The sequence below is a fragment of the Myotis lucifugus genome, unplaced genomic scaffold (assembly GCF_000147115.1).
Source record: "Myotis lucifugus unplaced genomic scaffold, Myoluc2.0 scaffold_30, whole genome shotgun sequence".
Classification (NCBI taxonomy): Eukaryota; Metazoa; Chordata; class Mammalia; order Chiroptera; family Vespertilionidae; genus Myotis; species Myotis lucifugus.
In genome coordinates, this window is record NW_005871078.1 from 8,644,356 (window position 1) to 8,663,122 (window position 18,767).

The following is an 18,767-nucleotide window of genomic DNA, read 5'->3' on the forward strand; positions in this document are numbered from 1 at the left end:
AGGTTAAATATTTATCAATACTTCACTCAGACCCATATATTTTAAGCTAAGAGCACAGAAAGAAACTAACCTAACAGTAATTCTAGACAAAGTCACGTGTTCTAAAGATCACAGACTGTTCCAGTCACTTTTTAAATAAATTTTTACAAATCTCTGCAAGACCATTCCATGACTAATTCTAGCCCCCCCAAATCCTGTAATATTCTTCCCTACTTGCCCTTTTAAGATATTCATAGTTCCCTTGGTGTATATTATCCCTTGTGCAGCAACCTTATAAACCAAACTTTGTTAGACTACAGGTGGGTTCCTGGTAGCCTTTGATTTATGGGCTTTAATAGCGCTGCATTATGGGGTACACAGAGGAGCTGCCCTGGAACAGCGGGAGGCTGCTGCCACTATAAAGCCTTCCATTTACTCCAGGTCCTTTTTTCTTTCACTCTGAGGGGAGTTGACAGAATTACTATTTTGGGAACAACTATACACTCTTCATATAGCTTTGTTCTAGGTAGTCTAATCTATTTGTTTCATTCCAGCAACATCTAAAGTGAAATGTAAATGTTAAATGAGTTAATACAGTAAAATGTTTAGAGCATGCACCTATAATATCATGTGAATGCTTTTTTAGACATGCTACTTATAGTAAATCTGGTAATTTCATAATCTGAACTTCAGTCCTCACTTTATTTATCTATTTATTTCCTCTTTTACTGCCATTCATACAATCAAGAGTTATAGGCTCTATAATAATCATTAAGTCACAACAGGAATAAATGGAGAACTCGTAAGTACCCATAAAAAACATTTTTGAGATACCTAACGGGTCAACATTTTTGTTGTTGTTAATCCTCACCCGAGGACATTTTTTCCATTGCTTTTTAGAGTGTGTAAGGAAGGGTGGGAGGGGGAGAGAAAGAGAAAGATCTATGTGAGAGAGACACATGGATTGGTTGCCTCCTGCACATGTCCCGACCAGGGCCTGGGATCAAACCTGCAGCCCAGGTATGTGCCCTTGACTGGGAATCGAACTTGTGACCCCTCAGTGTGGGGGCACTCTAACCATTGAACACACTGGCCAGGGTGCATCACCATTTCTTGAAACAGACCTTGAAAGTAATGCAAATGATGAGAATTTATTTTTTTCAAATGATAAAAATTTAAATGCAGAATATTTCAGAGTTTGATTTGGCTAATCCTTGTGACCAATGAAATAATGCTGAATTTTGAGTATACAATAAGACTATTTTCATCTAACACCAACTTCTGATTCATGAGCTTTAATTGTAAGATACCAAAAATAATAAATAGCTGTCCAATCTAAATTATTAAATTGCTCATGTGATAGATTATCTATTAAATATAAAGATCTTCCTCATGCCTCCTTTTCATCAAAATTGTTATCATTTAAGACAGAACATAAGTTATTTTAAAAATCTCAAAGCAGCCCCAGTGGCTCAGTGGTTGACTGTCGACCATGAACCAAGAGGTCACCGGTTTGATTCCAGGTCAGGGCACATGCCTGTGTTGCAGGCTTGATCCCCAGTAGGGGGCATGCAGGAGGCAGCCAATCATTGATGTTTATCTCCATCCCTCTCCCTAGTCCTCTCGCTAATATCAATAAAAAACATATTTAAAAAAAAATCTCAGAGTAAAAAAAAGAAATTTAGTGGGTAGATAGGTTTTCTATAATAAGCAGTTATTTTACTACTAAAATACTAAATTCATGCACTGAGGCGGGGAGTCCCTCAGCCCAGCCTGCCCCCTCTCACAGTCTGGCAGCCCTCAGGAGATGCCCTACTTGCCTCTGCAGGAGGTAACTAGGCTGATCAGGGGAAGGTGCCACCCCCATAACCCCACTGCTGCTGCCACTGCCAGCCACTGCAGCCGCCAAGGTGTTTTCATCAACACAGACTCCAGACCCTTCACCATGAAAAAATGACAACTTTCTTTAGACATTTTCAAGATATCTCTTTCATAGGATATGACATTTCTTTCTTTTTTTTGTTTTATCCCCACATGAGGATATTTTCCCATTGATTTTTAGAGAGTGTGGAAGAGAGAGGGAAAGACAGAGAGAAACATCAATGTGAGAGGCACACTTCAATTGGTTGCTTCCTGCATGAGCCCTGACGTGGGCCCCAGCCAGGGAGGAGCCTGCAACCTAGGTACATGACCTTGATCAGAATCAAACCCAGCTGCAGGGCTGAGACTGGGGGCCGGCTCCCCTGCGTGTTGTTCTCTCCGGCTCCAGGGCTTAAAGAATACTTAATCTGACCACTCAGCCAATACTTAGAGCCCCTGCACAAATTATCCATTTAATGACTGTCATTGTTGTGACAAGGTTACTCCAGAGAAAGGTAATGTGCTACCTTGAGAAAACACTACTCACTATCCCTTTATACGTTAAATCATATGAAATAGCAATTATTTTAGGTAAAAATGGTCTAATATTGCTAATTTCATATCAATCTATACTAATAAAAGGGTAATATGCTAATTAGGGTAGACGTCTTCTGGACGTCCATCTGGACAAAGCCACAGTGGCTACGAGGCCCGGGGCTCAGGCCTCGCAGCTCCCATAGTCGGCAGTGGCAACAGCAACGGGGTGATGGGGGCAGCGCCTTCCCTCTGATCAGCCTGGTCGCCTCCTGCAGAGGGAGGCCAGACTGCGGCTTAGGCCTGCTCCCCCCCCCTCCCCCGGGAGCAGGCCTAAGTCATCAGTAGGACATCCCCTGAGGGCTCCCAGACTGTGAGAGTGGGCAGGCCGGGCTGATGGACCCCCCACCCAGTGCACGAATTTTCATTCACCGGGCTTCTAGTGTAATATAGTTAGGTGAACCCTAATACATCTTTGCATTTTTGTGTTGAGTTAAAAAGTTTCTCTCTGCTTTCAATACACTGACCCTAGAATGATCCAAAATAAGTCAATTATTTTTTCATATAACACATTTCAAAATAGGTAACTTAATTCAAGTAGTGCCTTTAATTGTTCTTCATACTATATGTTTTTATGTCCCTTCAACTCTATATTCACTGTCCTTTAAATATGTTCTAATTTGAAAATAATCTTAAAAAAAAAAACAATACCTAGTACTAAAAGGAACTATGTGATATAAGTTCAAAAAGAGTGGGACTCCACTCTTTCTCCTCACCCCCCATCCCCTCCCCCGCCCCTGTGGAAAGTTGATTTCAATTATATTAAAGTAAAATTATATTAGTTTTTAAAACCTGCTTTTAAAACTTACTAAATAAAACCCCTAAATGTGAAATATATGTTATATGGTTAGGTTGGGATCCTAATCCTCTACTGATGCTTAAGTTTTAAGTATAAATGCTAATATTTATTGCTTTTGAATTTCACTTTGGATACAGCCTAATTATGCCAGTCTCCAAAAAATGTTTTAAATACAATTTCATGCCATACACAAATGTGAAAAAATGCTTTCAATATTCTCCTCCAAATCATTAATAACATTACTGAGCAGAATAGGGAAGAAGATAGTACCCTGTGGCATTTCACTACAGACAATTCCACAACTTGATATTACTCCATATATTTATATACTAGGGGCCTGGTGCACGAAGATTCGTGCACTGGGGGGTGGGGTGGGGGGTGTAGGGGGGGGACCCTCAGCCTGACCTGCACCCTCTCCAATCTGGGAGCCCTCAGGGGAGCCCTCTCCAATCTGGAAGTTTCTGTCTGTCTTTGCAATCATATGAGCAAATTGTCTGAGACCCCCAACCCAGTTTGGTTTGTTGCTCACAGAATAATAGAGGCATTTTTTTTGTTTGCTCCATTGGTGGAGATTTCCTGAAAATTTTAAGATATCTTCCCTTTAATTTTCCCTAGACACTCTGATTTTACTTATGTCTCTCACCTTTGCTTTCCGCTCCATCCCCAACCGCAACAGTAACTTGCTCCAGACTCACTTTGCTCTAGTGCAGGGGTGGGCAAACTTTTTGACTTGAGGGCCACAATGGGTTCTTAAACTGGACCAGAGGGCCGGAACAAAAGCATGGATGGAGTGTTTGTGTGAACTAATATAAATTCAAAGTAAACATCATTACATAAAAGGGTACGGTCTTTTTTTTTTTTTTTAGTTTTATTCATTTCAAACGGGCCGGATCCGGCCCGCGGGCCGTAGTTTGCCCACGGCTGCTCTAGTGTCTAGGAGAACTATGATTCCCAGCATTTGTGGTGCTCCCCGCGCTCCGGGCTTCCACTTCTGGTCCTGGGCCTGCCATCAGAACTACGATTCCCAGCATTCCTGGTGCTCCCCACGCTCTGGGTTTTCCAGACCAAGGGAGCCACGTTCCCCCAAGGGAGTGACCAAGGGAGCGACCCAGGGAGCCACATATCCCCAAGCTGCTGGCTCTCCCACTCTGCTCTGTGTATGCAAATTACCCGCCATCTTTGTTGGGTTAATTTGCATACTCACCCCTCATTGGATGGTGGGTGTGGCTGGTGGGTGTGGCTGGTGGGTGTGGCTTGGGCATAGTGGAGGGATGGTTAATTTGCATGTTTCTCTTTTATTATATAGGATGTGGTGTGGCCACTTACTTAGTCAATTATTTATCTAATGCCCTTTCCCTCATATGTATGTTTCACACTTTTGTTCCCAGTGATCTTGTGAGAGACTTCATGTATTAAAGTTTAGATAATCTTTAACTGACTGACTAGTCTAGCAAATCTCTCCCCCAAAAGGGTAATTTTAGCTGGACAATATTTTCTTAGCCAATCAACTTTGGTTCCAGAAGTTACCAGTCTTCTTTAGCAATCCATCTGCAATCAGGCCAGGGACCATCATTACAATCACCAGTTTGTGAAACATTCTTTTTGAAAGTTAGGAGTACTTTTCTATTTCCAGTCTCAGGTACTTAGCTCATTTTTTTTTAAATGCCTCAAAAGATCACAGGCCATGTTTCACCATATTCATTTGTAAGCTCCTTGATCAAAATTTGCCTGGACAGGCAAACATGCACATGTTATTGGCCGGTTGGTGCACAGTAGCAATCTTTTCACTACTCTAGGGCTTCTGTTCTCTTTGAACATGTCCTCTGTCAAAAAGAGTGATCTTTGTACTGAGAGAGAGCAGTGACAGGGAAAAAGCAAAACAACAGAATTAGAAAACACAGAAAAGTTACATGGGAATTAAGAAGTTCTAATTTCCCCTTATCATTACAAATTTTTCCTGAAGAATTGAGTAGGACTGTTCTTTCTGTGGCTTCTTAATGTAAACATCACATGTTATTTTAAATGGGGATAACAATCTGTCTATTCTCTCAGAGAATATATTCAAGAGAAGTAGCAAGTAACCTCATTATTTTCTGTTTAGTAGATTTCAATGTAAAATTTCACTGCTTTATTCACTCTCTTAAATTTACTAAATATGGAGAATAAAGAAAAGTGAAGTATGTGGTAAGAGAGAAAAATAATTTTATGGCTAGCCACAACCTGCCAACATATCACTATATACCTTTGGGGCAATAATTAGCAGGTAGTAAAATGTGTTTTTCCTCTCAGATAAATAGTCTCAAGGCACACTTTTTCTGCCTATTTTATGAAAATGAGACATAAGTTATCCAGATGGTATATTAAGAATGGATTAGAATAAGAACACAATTCTTATACAAGTAATAAAATTAGTGTTGTTATTGTTTTATAACAATTACATATAAAGTTAAGTAAAACAAAAAGAGTAATATTTATCATTAATTCTTGTAAAATTTGGATTTTGATACCTACCCTTTTACCTATTATCCCTATAATAGTATGAAAAAAATTACCAAAACACTGATGTGCTGCACCAGCACAGCCATGGGGGTGAACCTGGGGGGGCGGGTGGTGAAGGATTATAAAAGATAGACAAGAGAATAAAGCTGGAGCTAGGTGGGACGCTGCCCTCTGACCAAAGGGTCACGGCTTTGATTCCCACTCACTGGTATGTACCTGGGTTTCAGGTTCAATCCCCGCCCCGAGAGAGGCAACCAATCAATGTGTGTCTCACACATGGATATTCTCTCTCTCTCTCTCTCTCTCTCTCTCTCTCTCTCTCTCTCTCTCTCTCCCTCCCTCTCCCTCCCCCTCTCCCTCTCCCCTTCTCTCTGCCCCTTCCTCTCTCTTTAAATATCAATGGGAAAAATACCCTCAGGCAAGGATTAACAAAACAACAACAAAAGATGATTCACAAGAAATGAATTACAGGTACTAGAAAAAGTTCAGAAAATTGGGGACCTGGAGGCACAGCCATCTTCCCAACCTCAATCTATAAAACAAACAACTGAGAAGGCCTTTGAGGAACAAAGACCAACGAAGTTCAGCCTTGCAGCAAGTATTAAAGCAAAGTTTATGTTAGTCATACTCACTGCTAAAGATTAATCGATTAAGGTGTCTCCAATCAAAGAACCAATAAAGCTGTGACTATCCTATATAATAAAACCCCAGTGACTGAAACAGCGGAACAACCAGAACAACCAGAGACCAGAACGACCCTGCCCCTGAGTCAGTGGTTAGGGGCTATGAGGCAGGCAGGCAGAGGTGGTTGGGGCATTCAAGCAGGCAGGCAAGTGGTTAGGGGCAATGAAACAGGCAAGCAAGTGGTTAGGGGTGATGAGGCAGGCAGAGAAGGTTAGGAGTGATCAGGCAGGAAGGTGAGTGGTTAGGGGCAATTAGGTAGGCAGGCAGAGTGGTTAGGGATGATCAGGCAGGTAGGCGAGTAGTTAGGGGTGATCAGGCAGGCAGACAGCAGTTCTATGACCTTAATTTTTCTCGGATTTTTCTGTTAAATTATTAAGTCATAGAAACTTCATTCCTGAGACAACCTAGCATTTAACCACCCAAAAGAGTACAACTATTAGATCAAATTTATAAAATTCCCTGTGTATTTCCTTTTCTAAATCATTTATTAAAATGACATTGAATAATATTTAACAGAATTGACCTCTACCTTTGGGGATGCAGTGGCATATTTATAAATCTCCATTTAAATTTACTACCTAATTCTGTTTTCCTAATTCTTAGTATATTTTCTTCCCATGATACAAAATAGGTCCTTTAAATAAAGTTTATTTTATTTTCATCTACCAAGTTTTGTTATTCAAAAGTATTGTTGAGAATTTCTTGCATTATTATTTATATTATGACACATCCATTAATGCTTGACTGATTAATATAAATTAGCTAATAGAGTCTTTAATGCCTTCTAAGACATTAAATCAAGGAAGAAAAAAAGTCAATGGAAAAATTCAAATAGAAACCAATGTCTTTATGCAACACAAGATAACTCAAGCATAAATACTTTTAAAAATGCACATATTATTTATAAATCTTATACCACTAAAAATAATTACACATTCCCTAACACATTTATAATCAGCTATTTGCTTCTCTTATTTGATAAATAATATTCTGACCCAGAAAGTAACATAAGAATTATTAATTTGAGGAAGCCGCATATATTTTAGTCCTTTAGCCCTATTTTTAGTCCATCATAAAATCCCCTAACTTTAACACTGAGTTTACATAAACATATTCTTTTGCTCCAAAATACACCAAGGAAAGTAAATGGTTCAAAACTGAATAGTTATAAAGTTCTCAGGAGAGGAGAGGCAGAAGAAACGTATAAATATGTAATGGATGTGCAATTTTATTACCTGAGTATTCAACAACTCCTCACACTTGTGTGCTTGTTTCTCAATTGCAGAAATGTACTGTTTTTCAATAGCTTCTACTTGTTGCTTAACTGAAGACTGTAGCAGTGCCTAAAAATAAACAAAAAAGTAATTTGGATCACAGACAAAACTTGGACTCTACTGTTGGCATGAGAAATTTTTTGACAGTTGCACATATCTGAAATATGATCCACTTCTGCATTAGAAAATTCACATTTGTGAGTATTGAAGCACAATCATATATAACACTACTTTAAGCTTTTGGGTTTAAGTTTTCCTATTACCAAGACTACAGTTTTTTTGGCCAGATGTTCCTTCCACACACCTCTCCTTAAAAAGGCCAAGTCATAGAAGATGATAAAGAGAGTGAGTAGTTCTGTTAAATATAAATTCAGTTTAGTGAAGACCACACAGGATGAGGAGCGTATGAAAGCTGCTGAAAAAAAAGAAGAAAAAAAAAGAAACCCCAGACATATTTCACTGGCTGACAAAACTCTACATCCTCTCGGCACACTGTACTATCCCATGGGCCAAGCATGATCTTCAAGACCACAAGTCAAGTAAAAGCAGATGGAAAGTCTGAGCAATTTCAAACATAAAAGAACAGCCCCCCAGGAAGTTCACATCCTTAATGTGAAAAGGTATAAGTCAACGTGTGGAAGTCAGTCGGAATGTCAGGGCAGTTTTCGTAAAAAGTAATAAAACCTGGGAGACTGGACAAAATTAAGTGGGTAGTGTAAATGCTGGAACCTCAATCAAAGACCTGCTGTTGTAAGGGAAGCAAAATCAGCATTTGAAGGCGTTCCACCCACTCACTTCCTTATTAGAGATGCTTAGAATATTATCATATTTTCCCTTCCTTTTTTTTAAAGCATTATATGTTATATTAAACATGTTCCCAATATTATCTTACATGCTATTTATAAACCCCAAATCATTCTAAAATATGCATTCAACCATATATGTAAGAACTCTTAAGCAAATATTCTATTTTTGAAGGTCTATCTGGATAATAAACTACTCATAATCAAAATAGTAAGTTGAAACAGACACATGACTTATAGAAAACAGACGTTTGGCACAGTTGCCAAAAAAAAAAAAAAAAAGCCAAATCTCTTAAATAATATCTGTTATGAAAATAAGATTTACGTGGTTGAAAACAATATGCATTAAGAAGCTAAATAAATATGCATGCATTTAAATAACATTAAGATAAAATACTTTTTGAACCTCTGGATAAGCCTCAAATTTTCAGATAATTAACTTTCACTTGCAAACGTTAGACTGTCTGATGATGCTACCACTCCTATAATTCAATAGTCACCACTCTGAAGCTTCAGAATTAGTAGTAAATTTAGTAAAGGAAATAGAGCTCTGACTGAGGTTTAATCAAAATACAAAGAACTGCTGCCCTAGCCAGTTTGGCACAGTTGGATAGAGCATCAGCCTGAGGAATGAAGGGTCCTGGGGGATTCATTCCGGTCAAGGGCACATACCTTGATTTCAAGCTAGATCTCTGGCCCTGGTCATGGTGCTTGTATGAGACAACCAATCAATGTGTTTCTGCCCAGCGCTCACACCTGCTGCCAGCTCCGGTCCTGCTTGCACCCGCAGCCGGTGCTGGAGCCGCCACTCACACCCGCTGCCGGCACCCAGCAACAGTCCCAATTGCTTGGCAGCAGGTGTGAGCAGTGGCTGCCAAACCCATTCGGCCCTGAGGGGCTATCAGGGCAGCAACTGCCACTCACACCCACTGATGGAGCCAGCCCCGCTCGCACCCACTGCTGGCACCAGCCCCAATCGCTCCGCACCATCAGCGGGTACGAGTGGGGCTGGTGCTGTCAGTGCATGGGAGCAGCGGCAGTGGGAGTAGGACTGCCAGCACAGAGGGGCCCAGGAGCTGTGGCAGGAGGGCTAGGCAGGGACGCGGAAGATGGGCCAAGACCCACCCCTATGCCCACCGCAGCCTTGCGGCCCACAGTTCCTTTCAAGGTGAACAAATTCATGCACTGGGCCCCTAGTCATTATATAATTGGATATTTATTTTCCAATGTAAAACACCATAATAATCACCTTTAAATTTCTCATATATTGTAAATATAAAATAAACATTAATCTTAACATTTCCCTGCAATTTACTTACTTTTTGTCTGTCATTTCTCTACAGATACCAAAGATACAAGGAAGCCTTCCCATGGGCTTATACAAGAATATACAAAGATATATAAAATAATTTTTCCTTTATATGATAATTTAAACAAATTTTAAACATACATAAAGCACTGAAACTCACAATGTGTAAAACCAAGTAAAACAAAGATGTATTCAAACATTGTATAATGAAAGAAAATGCTACCAAATGCAAGGAATGTCTTCTTAATTTTCAACATATTTAGGTTTCAGCCAGAGTTCTTTCAGAGATTTTTCTGTATCATCCCAGGGAATTTAATTTACTGAGGAAACTGAGGAAAGCTATTTAGCATATTTCTTTAACAATAATTTTAAAGGTGTGAACAAGATTGTAGGTTCCTTTAGTATAGGAACTATATATTACTCATTTTATTTATTACACACAATTTCTTATAGAGTTCCTTGCACGTAGTAGTAGTAGACACACACAATAGCTATTTAGCAATTAATGATTCCTGTATTAAGATTAGTATTTTTTAAAAATCACAGTATGAATGGTACCAATATTCATTGAAAAGTTCACTAAGCTTCAAATTATAACTGCCAAGTTCAGTTACCAAATTTGTTGCTGAGTGTATTTAATCTCTACCAAGGATTTCAACATTTTATGTTGTTATTTTAGACTAGAAATGCCCATTCTTTCTACTCTACAGGATAAATTTTGAGTAAATAGAGTGTGTGAAGGACTACAAACTCCTTGGAAGGGAAAATATGACATAAATTCTACAATTATTAGATTCACAGAAAACAGATATTAGGTCAAACACCACCCAAAACCAATACATGATGAAATTTAAATGAGTAGAGAAGTAGAGCCACAGCAGACTACTGCAACCCAAACTATACCTCGTTGTCCCAACAAATAGTTTTTTTCTTGATCTTGAGAGTATCATGCTAAGCGAAGTCAGTCAAGTGGAAAAGGACAAGACCATATTATTTTATTCATATGTGGGATATAAAAGAGAAAGTAACAAATGAACAAATTAAACTCACTGACACAGATAACAGTATGGTGGTTAGGATGAAGAGGGTAAAGGGGGTCAGATATATGGTGATGGAAGGAGACGAGACTTTGGGTGGTGAGTAGATAATGCAATATGTAGATGATGTATTATAGAATTGTACACCTAAAACCTATATAATTTTATTACCCAACTAGAGGCTCGATGCATGAAATTCATGCAAATTTGGTAACTGAACTTGGCAGTTATAATTTGAAGCTTAGTGAACTAAGCTGCCTTGGCCAGCCCTCGCAGCCTGGGTTTCATGCAGAAGGTCATCCAGACAGTAGTTCGGCTGTTCGGTCTAATTAGCATATTAGCTCTTTATTATATAGGATGTCACCCCAATTAATTTAATTTAAAGATAAATATAAGTATAGTGTAAAAGGACTAGAAAGTATAATTCTCTAAGGCAGTTATTTTCAAATGATGTGCCACAAGAATTGTTAAAACATGTTATACTACATCTCTTTTATCTGCTTGTCTACTGATGGGCACCTGGGCTATTTACAGATCTTGGCCATTATAAATAACACTGTTATAAACATATGGGTGCATATATTCTTTCTGACTGATGTTTTGGGATTCTTAGGATATATTCCCAGAAATGGGATCACTGGGTCACAAGGCATTTCCCTATGAACATAGGGGATGCATAAATTCTTTCTAATTGGTGTTTCAGGATTCTTAGGATATATTTCCAGAAGTGGGATACTAGGTCAAAGGGCAGTCCAATTTTAATTTTTTTGCAGAAAGTCCATACTAGTTTCCAGTGGCTCTACCGGTCTGCATTCCCACCAGCAGTGTACTAAGGTTCCCTTTTCTCCACAGCCTCACCCATACTTGATTTTTTATTTACTAATGGTAGTCATTCTGGCAGGTGTGAGGTGATACCTCACACAATGGAGTACTATGTAGCTGTAAAAAAGAAGGAACTCTTACCCTTTGCGACAGCATAGATGGAACTGGAGATTAGTATTATTATTTTTTAATATGTTATTATTGATTTTAGAGTGAGAGGAAGACAGAGGGGGAGATAGAAATGTCAATGAGAGAGAAACATCATCAATTAGCTGCCTCTTACAAACCCCCTACTGGGGATTGAGTCCACAACCCAGGCATGTGCCCTGACTGGGAATCGAACCAGCGACCTCTTAGTGCATGGGCCGAGGCTCAACCACTGAACCACACTGGCCAGGCTGGACCCGGAAATTATTATATTAAGCAAAATAAGACAATGAGAGAAAGACAAATACCATATGATCTCCCTTATATGTGGAGTCTAATGAACAAAATAAATTGATGGCCAAAACAGGACCAGAGGCATGGATACTTGGAACAAACAGACCTCAGAGGGGAGGAGGGAGGGAGGACTGGAAGAGATTAGCCAAGAATGTATGTGCATATATGCACAGCCCATGGACACAGATAAGAATGTGGTGAAGGTCGGGGGCGGGGGGGGTAAGTGGAGGAGGGAAAAGGGGGAAATGGAGGACATCTGTAATAGTGTCAACAATAAAAAAATTTTTTAAAAACCACCACCCATACTTGAGTACTTAGTCAGGGGTACTGACTGGCCTGTTTTCCCTTATATTGGCAAATAAAAAAATGACAACAGCCAATATGACAACAGCTGTCTGGTGTGAATATATCAAAATTACACCTAATGATTGGTAAAAAATATATTTTTGTGTGTGTGACACAGAATTACAGTAATTAGTTTATATGTGCCATGAGATGAAAAAGGTTAAAAATCGCTGCTCTAGAGGGGAAAGATTTCAATCCGGACTTAAGGCTTTCATTTACTTAAAACTGTTTCCAAAGTCAAGTTCAAGTTCCTGGCCACCTGTTACCCAGGCTGGCAAAAGTTAGGCAACATTCAGACCCTGTAAATTCAACCCTTGGGGAGAATGAAGGTACATGTTTCTCTAGACCAAATTTCAGATATCTGAGGAGGGATAGTAATGGATTTGGCCATATTTCTTTTTAGAAAACAACAAAGAAATTATGACCAAAAATTATGGAAAAATGAATTAAAAAAAGATTTCTCCCTTCCTTTTTCCTTAATTTAAAAAAGAAAAAGTAACAAGGTCATGTTGAGGCTGCTGAAAAACGACCCTGTTACAGATCTCAAGCATCAGGATTTGCAGTGACCCTCAGGTTGTTCTATGTATTTGAGTTACAGTGCAGAGGTACTATACAAGTCAAAAAAGAAAAATGTTAAATTATGGGTGTAGATCTAAACATGGAAATCCAATATAGTCTAGCCATGCTATAAAGTGTTTTGGAGGCTCTGAAAGCCAAAGAAAATCCTCAGAACTGAGGGAATCATTCCCGTTGGCCTTGTTGTTAAGGGATTCTAGTAACATAAGAGTTGTTACCTCAAACACCACAAAAGTCTCCCAGTGAAAATTTCTTTTGTGCCATGGACAACACATTAAAATTAAGAAGTTTCTAAAATTAAGTACAGCACAAAGCCTCTGCATGTCTGCCTTCCAGATACTTCAAACTTCTGAAAAGCTGCCATATGGATATGCCTCTCCCTCAGATGCCACAATATTGTTCCTTGTGACTTGAGTAAGAGTGGCAGTTTCATTGAGAGAGAGAAAGAGAGAGAGAGAGAGAGAGAGAGAGAGAGAGAGGGCTCTAAAACAATCTTTACACTTTCATAGGGTTAAATGAAACACCTGGTTTTTAAACATTAAAGATGCTTGCATCTCATTTTCAGAAATATCAGAGACCATGGAAAAAGAGAAGCCCATCAGGATGTCAGAAATATTTGGCCTGCATACACATGCATTAACATTCCAAGGAGGCAGTATAATTTATTGAATAGAGCCCTGAATCACGCTTTGAGGGACCTGGCTCTTACTTAAAACTCCTCCTCTGTTTATACGTGTTTGATCAAGGCATTGCTTCTCTATGTCTCACATTCCTTATCTAGTCAATGAGAATAAAACAGTTTCTTCACTGCCAATGATGAAGGAATAAAGGACTTCTGTGAAATTATAAGTTATTTTAAAATGAAACTCATGTTGATTTTTTAGCTAAATTCCTCACTTTTTCATGACAAATGAAACTCATCTAAGTTAGGATTAACATCTTTTAAATTACTAGATTTAAGACCATTAAAGTGAAGAATTTTCCTCCAAATTAATCAAGATCCATTAGTCAAATAGGGATCAAAAAGATTAGAAGGAAAAATTTTTTCATACTGAAAAGCAATTAACATTGAGAAAATTTAGTTTAATTTAAATCAATTTTTTAGAAGACAATTGAGAAAGTTTAAACTTTAATTTTTTTTAAATGATAAAGAGAATAACATTGTGAACTTAGATGATAATGTAAGATACGTCAACTGGTTTCTTTTCCAGATAAATATTAATCATAAAATCCACTGGGTTGGGCACCAATTAGAAGTGCCATCACCTGGATTGGAGCAGGTGCCAGAGGTCCCTGCAGTGCTGGCTCCAGCTTGGTTGTGTGGGGTAAGGCAGAAGCCCCTGGGGGAGGGACAACACCATGATACTAGCTGGTATGGAAGTATTTGACTAGTATAAGACGGCACAAAGTGGTGCTTCTGGCTGAATAGTAGCCCACATTAGGTTGTTACAGTGGAATAATTACCAAGAACATTTAGCCATGTGGTTATCCTGCTAAACATCAAAACAAGATAACCTTTGAACTTTTGCTTTTGATTACATGGACTAAATCACATTGTATCTGGATTATAGATAGAATTCTTTTCTCATTGCTATAAAGCAATTTGACAATCAATGCACTGAAAATTGGACACATGATCATTTTAAGTAACTTATCTCACCTCTGGAAAAGATACAGCCTGGGGACTCATACCCAGACAGCAATGGGAGCAAAATTTATTTTTTGCAATTCATACTTGCATGTCTTTTGAATTATGTACTGAATATACATTACCCTGTCAAAATTAAGGTATTCTGAAAATATTATGGAAAATCATTCTATTCTCTCATAATTTTTCCTTGGTATAAAATATATATTCTCATATATCAAGATTCCCCAAAGCTGAATAACTAGATCTTAAGGATAAAATCAAAACCAGCCTTCTATTTTGATACTGGGTTATACACTAATTAGAAAATGCTATCCTCCCAAATGTTGCTGGTTCTTACATCTCTATTTTCCTTTTTCAGAGTCTGTGTTTTATAGTTGAGAGAAAATAATAAAGTTAACCATTCCACTTTTATATCATTTCAAATAGGCAAAAAAATTTAAAAACTTAAAAGTAGTTTTTGCATACATATCTTTTCTGCCTTAAGAACTATGGTATGTATCCTTTCACTAAATGGAAAATTGGTGGCCAATAAAAAATGAATAAAAATGCCCTAGCTGGTTTGGCTCGGTGGATAAAGCATCGGCCTGTGGACTGAAGGGTCCCGGGTTCGATTCCGGTCAAGGGCACATGCCTGGGTTGCGGGCTCGATCCCCAGTAGGGGGTGTGCAGGAGGCAGCCATTCAATGATTCTCTCTCATCATTGATGTTTCTATCTCTCTCTCCCGCTCTCCTTTCCTCTCTAAAATCAATAAAAAATATTTTTAAAAATGAATAAAAATATATCTGTAACACACACGAAAGTTTTTTTTCCCCTAAAGTCTAATTATGAAACACATAAGATTATTTCAGGCAATATCTAAAACTAAAAATGCCTGAATCCGGATAGACCCTGATGACAATTCAATTCATTAAGATTGAGATCCACATAATTGATCTATTACATTAACTACAATAGTTATAGAAATGACATTCTTTACAGCTGCTAGTAATCACTCTTCCAGCATTATTATTAGAGGTAAAAACCTGTTGAATAAGTTTAGATAAAAAGAAGATCTGAAAAAACTTTCAACCCCAACAGAACAGGTCAAACCTCATTCTGGTCAACATGGAGAGACAATATTATGAATAAATATATTTATGTTAGAATGGCCTGAATTTGTATGATAATAAGAAATCTATAATTAATAATAATTTCTAAGTGGGACAGAGCTGCTACTGATAAAATTTCCAAGTTTGATCAAAATTAATCACAAAAAAGAACCCATAACATTTAAAGAGCATTTCACAAGATAAGCAAAAAATAACACGTCTTAAGGAACTACTAACTAAATAAACCCTAATCACTTAATATTTCTTTATCAATGAAATATTTTTCAAGGTCTGTTCTGAAACAGAAATTTGAAATTTATATCCTCAATACAGAATAAAGACTTGCCCTTCACTCCTTTAACTATCAGGTTGATGATCCAGTCACAATATAAAGGCAAGTCTTAAATCTATATTAGAACAAGTTTTCTTGCAAGGTTTCCAAAGCCTTTTGGTTTTGGCCCAGCTAGAAAAACCACAAGAATAGCCTTGCATGCAAAATTCTGGCTAAGCCCAGGAAACTCAGAGCATACAAGAACTATTCTCAACTACCAAACCTTTCTCAGTCCTCTGCTGAGGTTAAGTTTGGTGGGAGGGACAAGAATGGACAAGCCAAGTCGTTATTTCCAAACCAATCACTAGTATCTAGCATGCAGTTAGGCCAAACTCTATTGGCAACAGTAAGTATCTTTATTTGTCCAGGAAAAATCTGATCATACGATAAAAGCTGGAATTTATGAGAATCCTTTTTCAATCAAATAACTAAAACTATAAATTTATTTCATACTTTTGGATGAACAAAATACTGAAATTCAAACTAAAAGATATATGACAAGTTTCAAATATCTTAATTTTTACTTCTTCCCCCCTTTGCACAAAAAAAGTTAGCAATCTCTAATCAAGAGGAAATATCTAGAGAAGAGAAAACAAAGTTGTTTCCCCCTCCTTGGAGTAGAACTTCATACAATACAAGTAACTCTACACCCTGGGAAAAATTGGTCTCCTAAATGCAATATGTTCTCCCTTATATAATAGTACAAACAACTCAAGAGTTCAAATAAAACACTAGCAAGTGGCTGCTTTTGAAAAATGGAATAGAACAGGCATGTGATACTCCAAGCTGGCATTTAACATAAGGTGCACTGCTAAAATTCAAAGTAATCCTTACCAAAGCTATTTAAGGCATACTTAACCTTTACAGAAAATGCACAGAGGACCATCACACTCAATAAAATCAAGGTTGGGTAACATGGGAAATGAACATATCAATAACTTAATCAAGATAATTTCAGAACAACTTAAGTTTATATAGCAATTTCACATCATTTTTCATGATAAGTAGAAGAAAATTTACATGCCTAAAAACACTAATTTATCAGATTCAATATTCTGATACTTAACAGAAAAAGATAAAATATTTATATTAAAAATTATCATTATAAAATGTTCTAAGACTTTAGAAAAAATCTGCTATCCTTTACTTTATCATTAAAACAGTCAAGTATTTATAAGCACTATTCATGTAACTAGCACTCCTTGGCGTCTGGCATCTAGGTTTCCATACACAGAGTTAAAGATCATCAATTCATTCCAGCTTCAGAAGCAAAAAATATGAGAGAAATCGGTGTGTATGTCTATGTTTAGCATAAAAATTTAGCATAGAAATCTTGAGAAGTGTAAATATCTGTATGAATAGATGATGTTTGTAAATATACTCCACTTGGCCAAAATCATGTACACAAAGGGTAAGAAAAGAAAGCTCTAAGAGCTTGAGAAGAGGGTATACACCTTAAATCATTATAGTTATAAATTATTTGGTGTTTGCATATAAATAAACCAAATTGCATTTTCTTCTTTTGCCTTTTCAGGCTATTTTTCTAACTAATCACCATTTTTGCTAATCTGTCAACTGTCAAAATTCAATTATGTTTCAATACTTCTCCTATCTGCTATGATTTGAAAAATGTATAAATCTCTTAAGTTTAAACAACAAAAACTTATGGAGCTTGATCTTAGAAAAGGTTTTATGCATTTGATCCCCAAAGGCAAGGGAAGTAAAAGCAAAAATAAATGAATGAGACTATATCAAACTAAAAAGCTTCTGCACAGCAAAAGAAAATGCCAACAAAACAAAAAGGCAACCAACCAAATGGGAGAGGATATTTGCAAACAACAGATCTGAGTAGGGGTTAATATCCAAAATATATAAAGAACTCATACAACTCAACACCAAACAAACAACCCAATTAAAAAATAAGCAGAGGACCTGAACAGACACTTCACCAAAGGAGATGTAAATGGACACCAGTTATATGAAAAGACTAGAGGCCGATGCACGAGATTCGTGCACTGGTAGAGGGATCCCTCAACCAGGCCTGCGCCCTCTCGCCATCTGGGACCCCTCGGGGGATGTCCGGCTGCTGGCTTAGGCCCATTTCCCATGGTGCTCGCCAGCCTTGAGCCCAGCTTCTGGCTGAGCAGTGCTCGGCCTGTGGGAGCACACTGACCACCAGGGGCAGCTCCTGCATTGAGCATCTGCCCCCTGATGGTCAGTGCACGTCATAGTGACCGGTCATTCCACCGTTTGGTCTGTTTGTATATTAGGCTTTTATTATATAGGATGCTCAATTTTACTATTAGGGAAATGTAAATCAAAACTATGAGATACTACCTCATACTTGTTAGATGGTTATAATTAACAAGACAAGTAATAACAACTGTTGGAGAGGAGGTGGAGAAAAAGGAACCCTCATTGACTGCTGATGGGAATGTAAACTGGTAAAACTACTATGAAAAACAGTATGGCAGTTCCTCATAAAATTAAAAATTGAGCTACCCTATGACCCAGCAACCTCTCTTCTGGTATCTACCTGAAAATTTTGAAAACATTTATTCTCAAAAATATATGCACCCTAATGTTCATTGCAGCATTATTCACAGTGGCCAAGGCATGGAAACAAAGTGTTCTGAGATAGAGGACTGGATAAAGAAAATGTGGAACATATAGG

General features: G+C 37.9%; 1 protein-coding gene across 3 annotated transcripts in view; it reads right to left on the bottom strand.

Annotated features, from left to right (window-relative positions):
- The window catches only part of CCDC91 (coiled-coil domain containing 91), a 317,390-nt gene that overhangs the window by 99,329 nt on the left and 199,294 nt on the right, over positions 1-18,767 (bottom strand). For all 3 annotated transcript variants that reach the window (XM_023752314.1, XM_006086761.3, XM_023752315.1), the window contains one exon: positions 7,651-7,758. In XM_023752314.1, coding sequence (XP_023608082.1) covers positions 7,651-7,758 — 108 coding nt within the window. The remainder of the gene's footprint in view (positions 1-7,650; positions 7,759-18,767) is intronic.